Raw genomic sequence first — 13,628 nt, forward strand, 5'->3', positions numbered from 1 at the left:
CGAACTCACAAACCGTGAGATCATGACCTGAGCTGAAATTGGACCCTTAACCAACTGAGACACCCAGGCGCCCCTCTTTTTTAATTATTAAAATTTTTTATAATGTTTATTTATTTTTGAGAGAGAGAGAGAGAGAGAGAGAGAGAGAGAGAGAACGGGTGGGGGAGGGGCAGAGAGAGGGAGACACAGAATCTGAAACAGACTTCAGGCTCTGAGCTGTCAGCACAGTGCCCAATGTGCAGCTTGAACTCAGGAACAGCAAGATCATGACCTGAGCCAAAGTCAGATGCTCAACTGACTGAGCCACCCAGGCACCCCTAATTTCATGTTTCTAATGGTGCTATTTGGGTGGTACGGTTTTTAAAATGTTTATTTTCCAAGTTCTTGTTGCTAGTATGTACAAAGACACTTGATTTTTGTATATATTGACTCTTTAATCTTTGAGTTTGCCTAGACCCACTTGTTTTATTCTAGAAGCTTTTGGTGTCTGACTACATGATCCTGTACTAGTTATTATACTTCTTTATGCCTATTTCCTGCCTAATAATATGGATCTGTTGTGAAAATATTGCCAAGTTACAGAATGATAAAAGCCTTGAGTTAAAAGGATTTTTGGAGTAATTTAGGCAAACACCTATGTTCTTGAAATACGTACAAGCCCTTTGACTTTAAGGGCTAGTTTATTACCATGCCATGTTTTGTTTTGTTTTTCTGTGTACTTTTTAAAAACAAACCTTTAAACTTCTTTTTTTTAAGTTTATTTATTTAGTTTGAGAGAGAATGAGAATGGGAGGGGCAGAGAGAGAGGGAGAGAGAGAATCCCAAGCAGGCTCTGTGCTGTTAGCGCAGAGCCTGACGCAGAGCTTGATCTCACAAACCATGAGATCAACCTGAGCCAAAATGAAGAGTCAGACACTTAATCGACTGAGCCACCCAAGTGCCCCTAAAAATAAACTTTTATTGAAATATAATACGTAAACTGAAAAATTCACAAATCGTGTGTATAGTTCAATGAAGTATCATGCTGGAGGTTTTTGATATGTATGTTTTATTTGTTGTTATTCATGTAACTTGAAAAATTGGAAGGCTGTTCTCTAGAATAAGTATTGGCCTAGGCTAAAGAATTTATTAACTTGAACTTTAATATCTAATAATCATCTGTATTAAATATAAGACTTAGTGATGATTGAAATTTTTATTAAGTTATAATTACTTCTAACATTTCCTTAGTATCCATATACTTGATATTCTAGTGCTTTTTTAGTTCAGCTTTTGAATATTTAATCACCAGGTGTCTAGCATAACTGAATTTTTTTCTGTCAAATTAGCAGTTTATTTTATTCTGCCACAGTTCTATCACATTATTTCAGTAACTTTATTTGGTTGATTGAAGCAGGAAAAGTGGTAGGAAAAAGAAAGGTAGAAAATGAAGATGAGTATTTGGAATACTACCAGTAAATGTCATTGGTAAACAGGATTCCCAGTTTCACTTCCTACCTGTTATAAAATTCATTCCTTTTGGGGTGCCTGGGTGGCTTGGTCGGTTAAGCGTCCAACTTCAGCTCAGGTCATGATCTCACAGTCCATGAGTTCGAGCCCCGTGTCGGGCTCTGTGCTGACAGCTCAGAGCCTGGAGCCTGCTTTAGATTCTGTGTCTACCTCTCTCTCCGCTCCTCCCCTGTTCATGCTCTGTCTCTCTCTGCCTCAAAAATAAATAAACATTAAAAAAAAAAAATTAAAAAAAAATTCATTCCTTTTGCTATGCAACTTTTCAGTTCCCGTTGAACTAGGGCTGAGTGGAATGTCAGTGAATAGGGATCTTAAATATGCTCCTTTGGTTTGACTTGGCCTCCTACACTCTTGTGATTTATCATGAGATGAGCAGCCTCACATATTCACTGCCTCTTCAATGACTAGGCCCAGTATTGAAGACCCATCAGAGTAGTTCTGAACCTGATAGCCCAACCTAAATCAGCTGACCCCCATTGAATCTGCAGATTCATGAGAAAAGTAAATGTTGTAGACTATTGAGATTTTAAGGTTGCTAGTTACCCAAGAAAAACTGACTAATACAGTCAAATTCTGTGAATGCTTACCAGTACTTTTCTTTACTTGAAACATATATTTTTAGTTTTTTCTCTATAGCTACAATGTGTTCAAGCACAATTTATAGGACAGAGAAGATGGAGGAAAATATTTTTAAGCAGAAAAGTAAACTAGGACATCCAGACCGGACTAATTGAAGTATTATTCCTTAAGGAGTATTATTAGATTCTAAAATTATCAGCCAAGTTTTAATATTGGAACATTTCAAGTGAAGAGGGATGCTTCATTAAATCAAATACATTCTTCTAGATATATTGCTTTCAAAAATATCTAATGATGATTTTTCTCAACAAAAGGATTCCTCAATTAGGGAATTACATTAATGGCATGACTCTTTGTAAACCTATAAAATACTGTAATTCCATATAAACGATTCTCAAGCCTACTCACGAACGCCCGAAGATTAAAAATCTATGAAAGAAAAAGACTTGAAAAATATGTTTAGGGGGTACAGTATCCATCAGACCACAGTTCCAGAGAGAGAAAAAAATGGTTGGAAGAGAAGAATTAGTCAACATAGTAAAAGTAAAGACCCAGAGAGTAATGAGAATAAAAAAGTTAAATCTTGGTAAAATTTTCTAAGCTCCAAGGATAAGGAATAGACCGTATATTCCTACCAATATAAGTTTTGGGGAAAATAATAGTAATCTGGACTATAGTAATGGTAGGAGAAGTGGAAAGATCATAGCTGATTTAAAATCTGATGTTGATAATCTGCAGAACTTCTAATGCATTTGTTGTGAAGGGTGTGTTAGGAAGAAATTAACAATGGCTTCTGGTTTGAATAAATATGTGAATAAGTGCTAAATATATACATAAAATTATTTTATTGAGGTAAAACTCACCATTTAAAAATGTACAATTCCCTGGATTTTAATACATTGTACAGTGTCGTACAGCCATTATTACATTCATCACCCCAAAAGAAATCCTGTGTGTATTAAGCAGTCACTCTCCATTCCTTCCTCCTTATAGTCCCTGGCAACCATACATAGCCTACTTTTTTTCCTCTGGATTTGCCTGTTCCGAACATTTTGTATAAATGGAATCTTACAGCATGTGACCTTTTGTGTCTGTTTTCTTTTTCACTAAAATGTAATGTTTTCAAGCTTTATCAGTATTGTAGCATGAATCAGGCCAGGCTTCTTTTTGTTGCTAAATAATATTTGATTATATAAATATACCACATTTTGTTTATCCATTCACCAGTTAATGACATTTTAGTTGTTTCCACTTTGTGGCTTTTGTGAATAATGCTGCTATAAACATTCATGTTTATCTTTTTGCTTGAAAACTTGTTTTTACTGCTTTTAGGGTGTATATACAGAAGTGAGATGACTGTGTTACTCTTTAACTTTTTGAGGAACAGCCAAACTCTTTTACCCAGCAGCTGTACCATCTTATATTCCCACCATCAATGTATTAAAATTCTAACTAATTTCTCTACATCCTCACCAACACTTTTTTGTTGTCTAGTTCTTGTTTTTGTGTTTAATAGCTACTCTACTGGGTGTAAAGTGATACATCATTATGGCTTTGATTTACATTTCTTTTTTTTTTTTAATTTTTTAAATGTTTATTTTTAAGAGAGAGAGAGTCAGAACATGAACAGAGGAGGAGCAGAGAGACAGGGAGACACAGAATCCAAGCAGGCTCCAGGCTCCGAGCTGTCAGCCCAGAGCCCGATGTGGGACTTGAACCCACAAACTGAAAGATCATGACCTGAGCTGAAGTCAGACGCTTAACTGCTTAATTGACTGAGCCACCCAGGTGCTCCTGATTTACATTTCTGTATTGATTAATGATGCTGACTTTTCATGTGCTTATTGTCCATTTGTATATTCTCTTTGGAGAAATGTCTATTCAAGTCTTTTGCCTATTTTTAAAGGCTTTTTTTTTTTTTTTTTTTTTTGGCGGGGGGTGGGGGGATGGGGCAGGAGGGACAGAGACCAAGGAGAGAGAGAGAATCCTAAATAGGCTCCACGCCCAGTGCAGAGTCAATATGGGGCTCGATCCCATGACCCTGAGATCATGACCTGAACCGAAACAGAGTCAAATGCTTAACTGACTGAGCCACCTAGGCGCCTCTTCTTTTGCCTATTTTTAAGTTGCATTGTCATTTTGTTATTCTTGTAGTTCTTTATTTAGTCTGGATTCTGGACCCTTTTCAGATACATGATTTGCACATATTTTCTGCCATTCCAGCTGTTGTCATTTCACTCACTTGTTACAGTGTCTTTTGATGCACAAGCATTTTACCTTCCAGTTTACTAATTATCTCTTCATCTCTATCTAATTTGTTTTTCAGTCCATCTTTTTATTTTCATAATTTTCATTCTTAGCTGAAATTCTTTTTTTTTTATTTATATATGAAATTTATTGTCAAATTGGTTTCCATACAACACCCAGTGCTCATCCCAAAAGGTGCCCTCCTCAATACCCATCACCCACCCTCTCCTCCCTCCCACCCCCCATCAACCCCTAGTTTGTTCTCAGTTCTCAACAGTCTCTTATGCTTTGGCTCTCTCCCACTCTAACCTCTTTTTTTTTTTTTCCTTCCCCTCCCCCATGGGTTCCTGTTAAGTTTCTCAGGATCCACATAAGAGTGAAACCATATGGTATCTGTCTTTCTCTGTATGGCTTATTTCACTTAGCATCACACTCTCCAGTTCCATCCATGTTGCTACAAAAGGCCATATTTCATTTTTTCTCATTGCCACGTAGTATTCCATTGTGTATATAAACCACAATTTCTTTATCCATTCATCAGTTGATGGACATTTAGGCTCTTTCCATAATTTGGCTATTGTTGAGAGTGCTGCTATGAACATTGGGGTACAAGTGCCCCTATGCATCAGTACTCCTGTGTCCCTTGGGTAAATTCCTAGCAGTGCTATTGCTGGGTCATAGGGTAGGTCTATTTTTAATTTTCTGAGGAACCTCCACACTGCTTTCCAGAGCGGCTGCACCAATTTGCATTCCCACCAACAGTGCAAGAGGGTTCCCGTTTCTCCACATCCTCTCCAGCATCTATAGTCTCCCGATTTGTTCATTTTGGCCACTCTGACTGGCGTGAGGTGATACCTGAGTGTGGTTTTGATTTGTATTTCCCTGATAAGGAGCGACGCTGAACATCTTTTCACGTGCCTGTTGGCCATCCGGATGTCTTCTTTAGAGAAGTGTCTATTCATGTTTTCTGCCCATTTCTTCACTGGGTTATTTGCTTTTCGGGTGTGGAGTTTGGTGAGCTCTTTATAGATTTTGGATACTAGCCCTTTGTCCGATATGTCATTTGCAAATATCTTTTCCCATTCCGTTGGTTGCCTTTTAGTTTTGTTGGTTGTTTCCTTTGCTGTGCAGAAGCTCTTTATCTTCATAAGGTCCCAGTAATTCACTTTTGCTTTTAATTCCCTTGCCTTTGGGGATGTGTCGAGTAAGAGATTGCTACGGCTGAGGTCAGAGAGGTCTTTTTGCTTTCTCCTCTAAGGTTTTGATGGTTTCCTGTCTCACATTCAGGTCCTTTATCCATTTTGAGTTTATTTTTGTGAATGGTGTGAGAAAGTGGTCTAGTTTCAACCTTCTGCATGTTGCTGTCCAGTTCTCCCAGCACCATTTGTTAAAGAGACTGTCTTTTTTCCATTGGATGTTCTTTCCTGCTTTGTCAAAGATTAGTTGGCCATACGTTTGTGGGTCTAGTTCTGGGGTTTCTATTCTATTCCATTGGTCTATGTGTCTGTTTTTGTGCCAATACCATGCTGTCTTGATGATGACAGCTTTGTAGTAGAGGCTAAAGTCTGGGATTGTGACGCCTCCTGCTTTGGTCTTCTTCTTCAAAATTACTTTGGCTATTCGGGGCCTTTTGTGGTTCCATATGAATTTTAGGATTGCTTGTTCTAGTTTCGAGAAGAATGCTGGTGCAATTTTGATTGGGATTGCATTGAATGTGTAGATAGCTTTGGGTAGTATTGACATTTTGACAATATTTATTCTTCCAATCCATGATCAGGGAATGTCTTTCCATTTCTTTAAATCTTCTTCAATTACCTTCATAAGCTTTCTATAGTTTTCAGCATACAGATCCTTTACATCTTTGGTTAGATTTATTCCTAGGTATTTTATGCTTCTTGGTGCAATTGTGAATGGGATCAGTTTCTTTATTTGTCTTTCTGTTGCTTCATTGTTAGTGTATATGAATGCAACTGATTTCTGTACATTGATTTTGTATCCTGCAACTTTGCTGAATTCATGTATCAGTTCTAGCAGACTTTTGGTGGAGTCTATCGGATTTTCCATGTATAATATCATGTCATCTGCAAAAAGCGAAAGCTTGACTTCATCTTTGCCAATTTTGATGCCTTTGATTTCCTTTTGTTGTCTGATTGCTGATGCTAGAACTTCCAGCACTATGTTAAACAACAGCGGTGAGAGTGGGCATCCCTGTCGTGTTCCTGATCTCAGGGAAAAAGCTCTCAGTTTTTCCCCGTTGAGGATGATGTTAGCTGTGGGCTTTTCATAAATGGCTTTTATGATCTTTAAGTATGTTCCTTCTATCCCGACTTTCTCAAGGGTTTTTATTAAGAAAGGGTGCTGGATTTTGTCAAAGGCCTTTTCTGCATCGATTGACAGGATCATATGGTTCTTCTCTTTTTTTTTGTTAATGTGATGTATCACGTTGATTGATTTGCGAATGTTGAACCAGCCCTGCATCACAGGAATGAATCCCACTTGATCATGGTGAATAATTCTTTTTATATGCCGTTATTCTTAGCTGAAATTCTAAACTTTTGTTTTGTCCAAATCTCAAATCTTAAGCATACTACTCTCTTCTTTTATACATGCAGCAGGACACAGACTTTTAATACAGCATTTGGTCAGTATTTCTCAGTAGAAACTCTCAGCACTTTGACCCAGTAATTCTATATGCATCATCTATAGAAATACTGTATAAAGAGCTACATAAGTGACCATTAACAAGAGACTGGTTATTATAATGCATGATATACTACAGTAGTTTTAGTTGGAATTGCATATAATGAAATTGCAACTATAACACATTTGGGAACCTTGAAACACTTGATTTTATTTTACTTCTCAGTGTAGGCCACATTATCATTTCATGTAAGACCATGCTTGTTTTTTTAATTTTCCACTCTTTTCCCCCAGGTTTGTACTTGTACAAATACAAAGTACAAATTGTATATATTTAAGGTATATAATATGGTATTTTAATAAATGTATACATTGTGAAGTCATTACTGCTATCATGATAATATCCATCACCTCACACAATTACTCTTCTTGTATGTATGTGAGAACACTTGAGATCTACTAACTTAGGAAATTTCAACTATACAGTGTATTATTATTAGCTATGGTCATCATGGTGTACATTAGATCTCCAGAACTTATCTAATAACTGAAAATTTGTACCCTTGACTGATATCTCTCTTTTTTCCCCATCCCCTTAGCCTAGGTAACCACCATTCTACTCTCTTTACTATGAGTTTGATTTTAGTTTTCAGATTCTGCACACAAGTGAAATTATGCAGTATTTGTCTTTCTGTGTCTGGCTTAGTTGACTTAGCATAATGTTTTCCAGATTCATTCATGTTGTTATAAGCAGCAGGATTTCCCTCTCTTTTAAGGATGAATCACATTCATGCATGTGCATGCGTGCATGCCTGTGTGTGCGTGCGTGCGTGTGTGTGTGTGTGTGTGTGTGTGTGTGTGTGTATAAAATCACATTTTCTTCATCTGTTGACAGACATTGAGGTTTTTCCAAATCATGGCTACTGTGAATAATGCTGCAGTGAGCATAGGAGTGCAAGTATCTCTTTGGGATGATAGTTTTATTACCTTTTGATATATACTTAGAAATAGGATTGCTAGGTCATATGGTAGTTATGTTTTACATAATGGTTGTGCCATTTTTACATTGCCACCAACAGTGTACAAGAGATGTCTTTTCTCCCTATCATTACCACTACTTGTTTTCTTTTGACTTTTTGATAATAGCTGTCCTGACAGGTGTAATGTGATATCTCATAGCGGTTTTGATATTTAGTGATGTTGAACACCTTTTCATATACCTGTTGGTTATTACTTTGGAAAATGTTTATTTATGTGTTTTGCCCATTGTATAACTAGGTTGTTTGGTTTTTTGCTATTGAGTATGAGTTTCTTACATACTTTGGCTATTAACCCCTAAGTATGTATGGTTTGCAAGTATTTTCTCCAATTCCATACGGATTGATTTTTCATGTTTGTTGATGGTTTCATTTGCTCTGTAGAAACTTTGTAGTTTGATGTAGTCTCACCTGTTTATTTTTGCTTTTGTTGCCTGTGTATTTGGTATGAAATCCAAAAAAATCATCACCAAGATCAATTTCAAGGAGTTGTTCTCCTATGTTTTCTTCTAGGAATTTTATGGTATCATTATCTTACGTTTCGATCTTTAACCCATTTTTTCAGTTGATTTTTGTATGCAGTGTAAGATAAGGATCCAATTTCATTCTTTTGCATGTGACTATTCAGTTTTCCTGGCCCTATTCATTGAAGAGACCATCATTTCCCCGTTACATATTCTTGGTGCACTTGTCAAAGATTAGTTGACCATATATGCAAGGGTTTATTTCTAGGCTTTCTATTCTGTTCTTTTGGTCTGTGTGTCTGTTTTTATGCTAGCAACAAATTGTTTTGATTACTCTCACCTTGTAATATACTATGAAATCAGGAAGTGTGATGTTTCTCACTTTGTTGTTCTTTCTCAGAAGTGCTATGCTAATTTAGGGTCCTTAGTGGTTTCATATAAATTTTAGAATTGCTCTTTTCTACTTCTATAAAAAAATGCTATTGGGATCTTGATAGGGATTGTATTGAACCTATGGATGGCTTTGGGTCATATGGACATTTTACTAATATTAATTCTTTCAGTCCATGAACTTGGGATAACTTTCCACTTACTCTTCTTCAGTTGCTTCCATCAATGCCTTACAGTTTTCATTGTGCTGATCCTTCACTTTCTTGGTTAAATTTATTTCAAACTATTTTAATCTTTTTGATGTTAAGTATACTACTTTAAATTCTGTGCCCTATTGCCCCATATTGTGAGACTATTTCTTTTGAATGGTCTTTCTTATTTACTTTTTTCATATTGTATACTACTTTAAATTCTGTGCCCTATTGCCCCATATTGTGAGACTATTTCTTTTGAATGGTCTTTCTTATTTACTTTTTTCATATTGTATACTACTTTAAATTCTGTGCCCTATTGCCCCATATTGTGAGACTATTTCTTTTGAATGGTCTTTCTTATTTACTTTTTTCATATTGTTTTATCTCTTTGTTATTGTTAATTAAGGGCCAGATACTGTATATGAAAAACTGTGGGAGTAATTTGAGACCTATGACGATGTTTTCTCCCTCTAAGAAGATTTCTGTTAGTTTTTGGCAGGCATTAGCAATCCAAGATTGTCTTAATTTAATTTTGTGGTAGACATTTGGAGCTGAGCTTTTTTTCCTGTAAAAGGCCAATCTAGCTTTGGTTCTTACTTACTCTTAGAGCATAGCCCTTTGGGCTTCCAAACAAAGTGTTGGAGCTTTACCAGCTTCCCCTCTGCATCTTGGTTTCCCCTGCATTCCAATATTTGTCCTTTCAGCTCTTTAAACCTGTCAGTAGCTTCTTAGTCTCTCAGATGTCACTAAGTAAAAAGTAGCCCCTAATGCCAGGCTTCAGTCTTATTCTTGTAATCCTTCATCATACTATTAACTCTTCAGTGCCTTCAGGAAGATTTTAAAGCATATGTATAGTTCTGATTTGTCTTAAGGAAACATTGGTCTGAAGTATGTAATTTGCCATTACCAGAAGTCAACAGTATGTAAGTGGAAATGAACAGCCAATAACTTAATCTTTTTAAAATACTAAGGCAGATTCAAAAATCACCATAAAACAATGTCAGCCTTACCCACTTGTATTTTCACATACTTTTTTGGAGAAGGGGGTAAGAAATAGAATTACAGTGTTCCTACTAGCTATTGCACATATTGGATCATCAAGGCGAATATCATCAGGTGAATATTTTCTTTCATGTGTGTTATCAGGAAGTTAACTGGAAAAAAAAAAGTGCTCCAATTGTAACACTTACTGAATTGTACCATCACTATTTTTTTATGTGACTGTATCACTCATGAGACAGTGAAGCGCTTTACAAAGAGGAACGCTGTTTTTCCCATGTTTAATCTCCTAGTGCTACACCAGGAGTTAAGTGTCCAGTAAGTATACAAGTGAATGTAGGTGTTGAGAATACCTTATTTTGCTTTTCACAGTGAGAATCAATGTGGGTATATGCTGTTCTGAATCATCTTAAAAGATAAATTTTAATAGAGAAGGAAGAATCTTTTCTTATCAGCTCCTTTGTTTCATCCTTTTCTATCTCAACAGGTGGCATCTCCACAGAAAGCGACTGTGCTTTTGAGCCAGACTACGCCGTCCCACCACTTCCAGTGAGTGAAGGTATGCAGCACATTCGGATTATGGAGGGCATGTCTCGCTCTCTTCCATCCTCCCCCTTACTCACACATCAGTCTATCAGTGTTCGGCTCCAACCTGTGAAGAAGTTAACTGGTAAGGACTTTACCTAAATTTAGTATGTTTAACAGGACACTTTAGGTCATATCAGATATGTTTATGTGCATCTTTAGGTTTTTCCTTTTTGGCCTTCCTAATGTCACAGACTCTTGGAAATTGGAACTCCTACTGATTTTAATTTAGGGAATTAGAATAGTACTCAGTTTGACAGATTGATGTATTTATTTTCTAAGTGATCCATCTGTTGTGGACATATTTTTCTAGGCTTTCAGGAAACTTCTAGTTTTGCCAGAATACACTGTTGTTCTGATTTCATTTATCAGCTTGTTCATGTCAGATTAACAGATGGGGATATTGTAATTTTAGGATAATAAGAGCTTCATAGTTCAGCAAAGGTACCTCAGTCATGGTTTTTGTTTGAAATCCTAATCTGTATATTTCACGTCTATTTCTAAAAGTTTGATTTAGATATTTTCCTCTCCATTGTACATTCCTGCAACTTCTTAGGATATTTACCATGATTCATAACTTGTGGATTGCATTGACTTAAATATGGTCTCAAAATACATATTACCCATTCAGATCAAGCTATTAGGTGTGAAACTGTGTCCTTATTAAATGAAGTTTTGTCCTTTTAAGCTTTTTCAGAGAAGAAATTTTACTCTGTTGGATGATACTTACATGTGAAAATATGCAAGCCTGGGTCATTTTCTTAAGTTTAACATTATCAGTATATATCTTGTGTTAGTAAGTTGATGGGTTATGAGTGATTAGAGGCAAGAAATTAAGTCATTCCCAATAGATACATTAACTACTTCTTACATGTCTGGCATTAAGTTAGACAGTGGGGAGGTTTGATTATCATATGACAATTCAAAAGAAAACAGGAACAAAGAGGGGAAAATGGAATCTTGGGACTCTTACATCTATTTTGAATGAAAATTTTATAATGTTTATAATTTTCATGAAAATAATAGTATTTTTTATTCTTTAGTTCCACAAAGCATAAGTCATGCCTTTTATATTGCTTACTGTTTTTTTTAGGCTTCTTCAAATAACTGAATCAAAGTCTACTTTGATTAGATAACAATCTGTAAAATAGTTTAGTAACATTTTACTGAAATACTTATTCCCTTCTGATATGTAAAAATAGGATAGATTTTAGGTGCACGGGCCTTAATAAAATTTCTTTGCTTAGAAATTGCCCCTTTTTCTTGCAGTTTAAGGTGTTACTGATAACTGAAAATACAAATAACCATATATGAGATGGCTATCAAGTGATGTGCTTCATTTACTACACATGAGAAGAGATAGCAAAAGAAATTCCGTTTCCTAACAGAAGTGAACTGAATTGTCGGATGTTTCGGAGATGACACTTTCCTATCCCATTTTCCTGTCCCAATTTAAACTTCAACTTAAATAAGCAAACTTTATTAAAAGATAAATACATTTAATAACAAAGTCAATTACATGCCTGATATCAGAGGTGAGACAGGGAAGCAGTGACAAGAATCATACTTGGTTAATTACACGTATGACCTATTCAGTTTTAATTTTTTAATGTTTGAAGTATTTGAATACTCTCAAATAGTTTTATTTTTCTGAAGAGTTTGTCAAAGGCCTAAGAACTTAAAGATTGAGAATGCATTTTAAAACTTCTGAATGAAAGAAATCTGTCTCCTGAAAGAGGGTGCCATGAAAATTTTTCTGTGGCCAATTTTCTACCAAGTAAAGCAGATGATAAGTTTCTGGTTTAACCTGGAATGAAATTACTTTGCAATTTAAATTTAAAACCTTGGTTAGTAGATTATTTACAAGTTATCATTCCTTTCCTAATTATATTTTGTTATGAGTAACGAAAAAGAAAGTTGAATAGAGAACGACTTGATGACCATAAGTAAATGGCCTCCAGAGAATGGTTTTTAACAAAATGCATTAATTCAATCCACTTAATGATTTATCCATTGTATTCCTTGTATTCATATTACCAACCCAACTGAGTAAGTGGGGCCAGAATAGTCATCTTATTCTGTTTTCTTTTTGATTTTCCAATATTTATTACCCTGTCTTTGCTATAGTCAAAGTGGTTTGCATATTATTTTTCTGTGCTTTTCACCTAATCGTTCAGCAAATATTTGTTTAGGACTCATAAAATGCCAAGCACTACTCGATACAGTGGTGAGAAATGCCAAGCACTACTCGATACAGTGGTGAAAAATTATAGATAGTGTACAAGTAATAAGAGGGTCATAAAATGGGATAGAGGGAGACTGGAGTGGGGGTAGGGTTTCTTTCTGTGGAGTGGTCAAGGAGAGTCAGAAGAAGAGCTATTTGAAGAGAGGTGTGGATAACAAAACGAAGCTGCTCATGGGAAGGTCTGGGGTCAGAGCCTTCTGGGCAGAGGGGACAGCCAGAACAAAAGTCCTAAAGCAGAAAGCAGCATTGGTGTGTTCAAAGAATGGGAAGAAGGCAAGAATGGTTTCAGAATAAGTCAGAGGGGACAGTGGTAGAAGATAGTTGAAGAGGTAGGCAGAAACCAGAGTCTTTAGGTCATGGTAAGGAAACCAACTCTGTAGGATTTTAAGAAGAGCTGGAATGAGAAGTAATGTGATCTGATTTACCTTTTAATCAGATATTGTTGGCAAATGTGTAAAGAGTGGTGTATGAGGGACTAGAGTATGCCATGTTCACTAACCTTGTGTGTGTTTTCCTGATCTTTAAATAGATCTTTCACTTCTAATAAGTTAATACAGTGGTGAAAAGAATCTTTGTTTTATCTTGTAAGATATAATGAAGGAATAACTAACCTTTTCCTATCATTTTTATCATAGAACCTTTGTACTCCTAACGTATTTAGCTTAGTCCTTCACTCAGGTGTACATTAGAACCCATTTGGCATATCAATTAAGACTTTTTTTATTCCAAGCAACAGAAG

The 13,628-nt window shown here is 36.0% G+C and overlaps 1 protein-coding gene across 8 annotated transcripts in view; it reads left to right on the top strand.

Moving 5' to 3' along the window:
* Positions 1 to 13,628, top strand: part of TANC2 (tetratricopeptide repeat, ankyrin repeat and coiled-coil containing 2) — a 377,119-nt gene that overhangs the window by 138,773 nt on the left and 224,718 nt on the right. For 5 of the 8 annotated variants that reach the window (XM_086687668.1, XM_086687670.1, XM_086687671.1 and 2 more), the window contains one exon: positions 10,547 to 10,729. In XM_086687668.1, coding sequence (XP_086543794.1) covers positions 10,547 to 10,729 — 183 coding nt within the window. The remainder of the gene's footprint in view (positions 1 to 10,546; positions 10,730 to 13,628) is intronic. The other 3 variants (XM_086687672.1, XM_086687674.1, XM_025927573.2) reach the window with 1 other exon arrangement.

Source organism: Puma concolor, chromosome E1, assembly GCF_028749965.1.
Source record: "Puma concolor isolate L17-30 chromosome E1, mPumCon1.1.hap2, whole genome shotgun sequence".
NCBI lineage: Eukaryota > Metazoa > Chordata > Mammalia > Carnivora > Felidae > Puma > Puma concolor.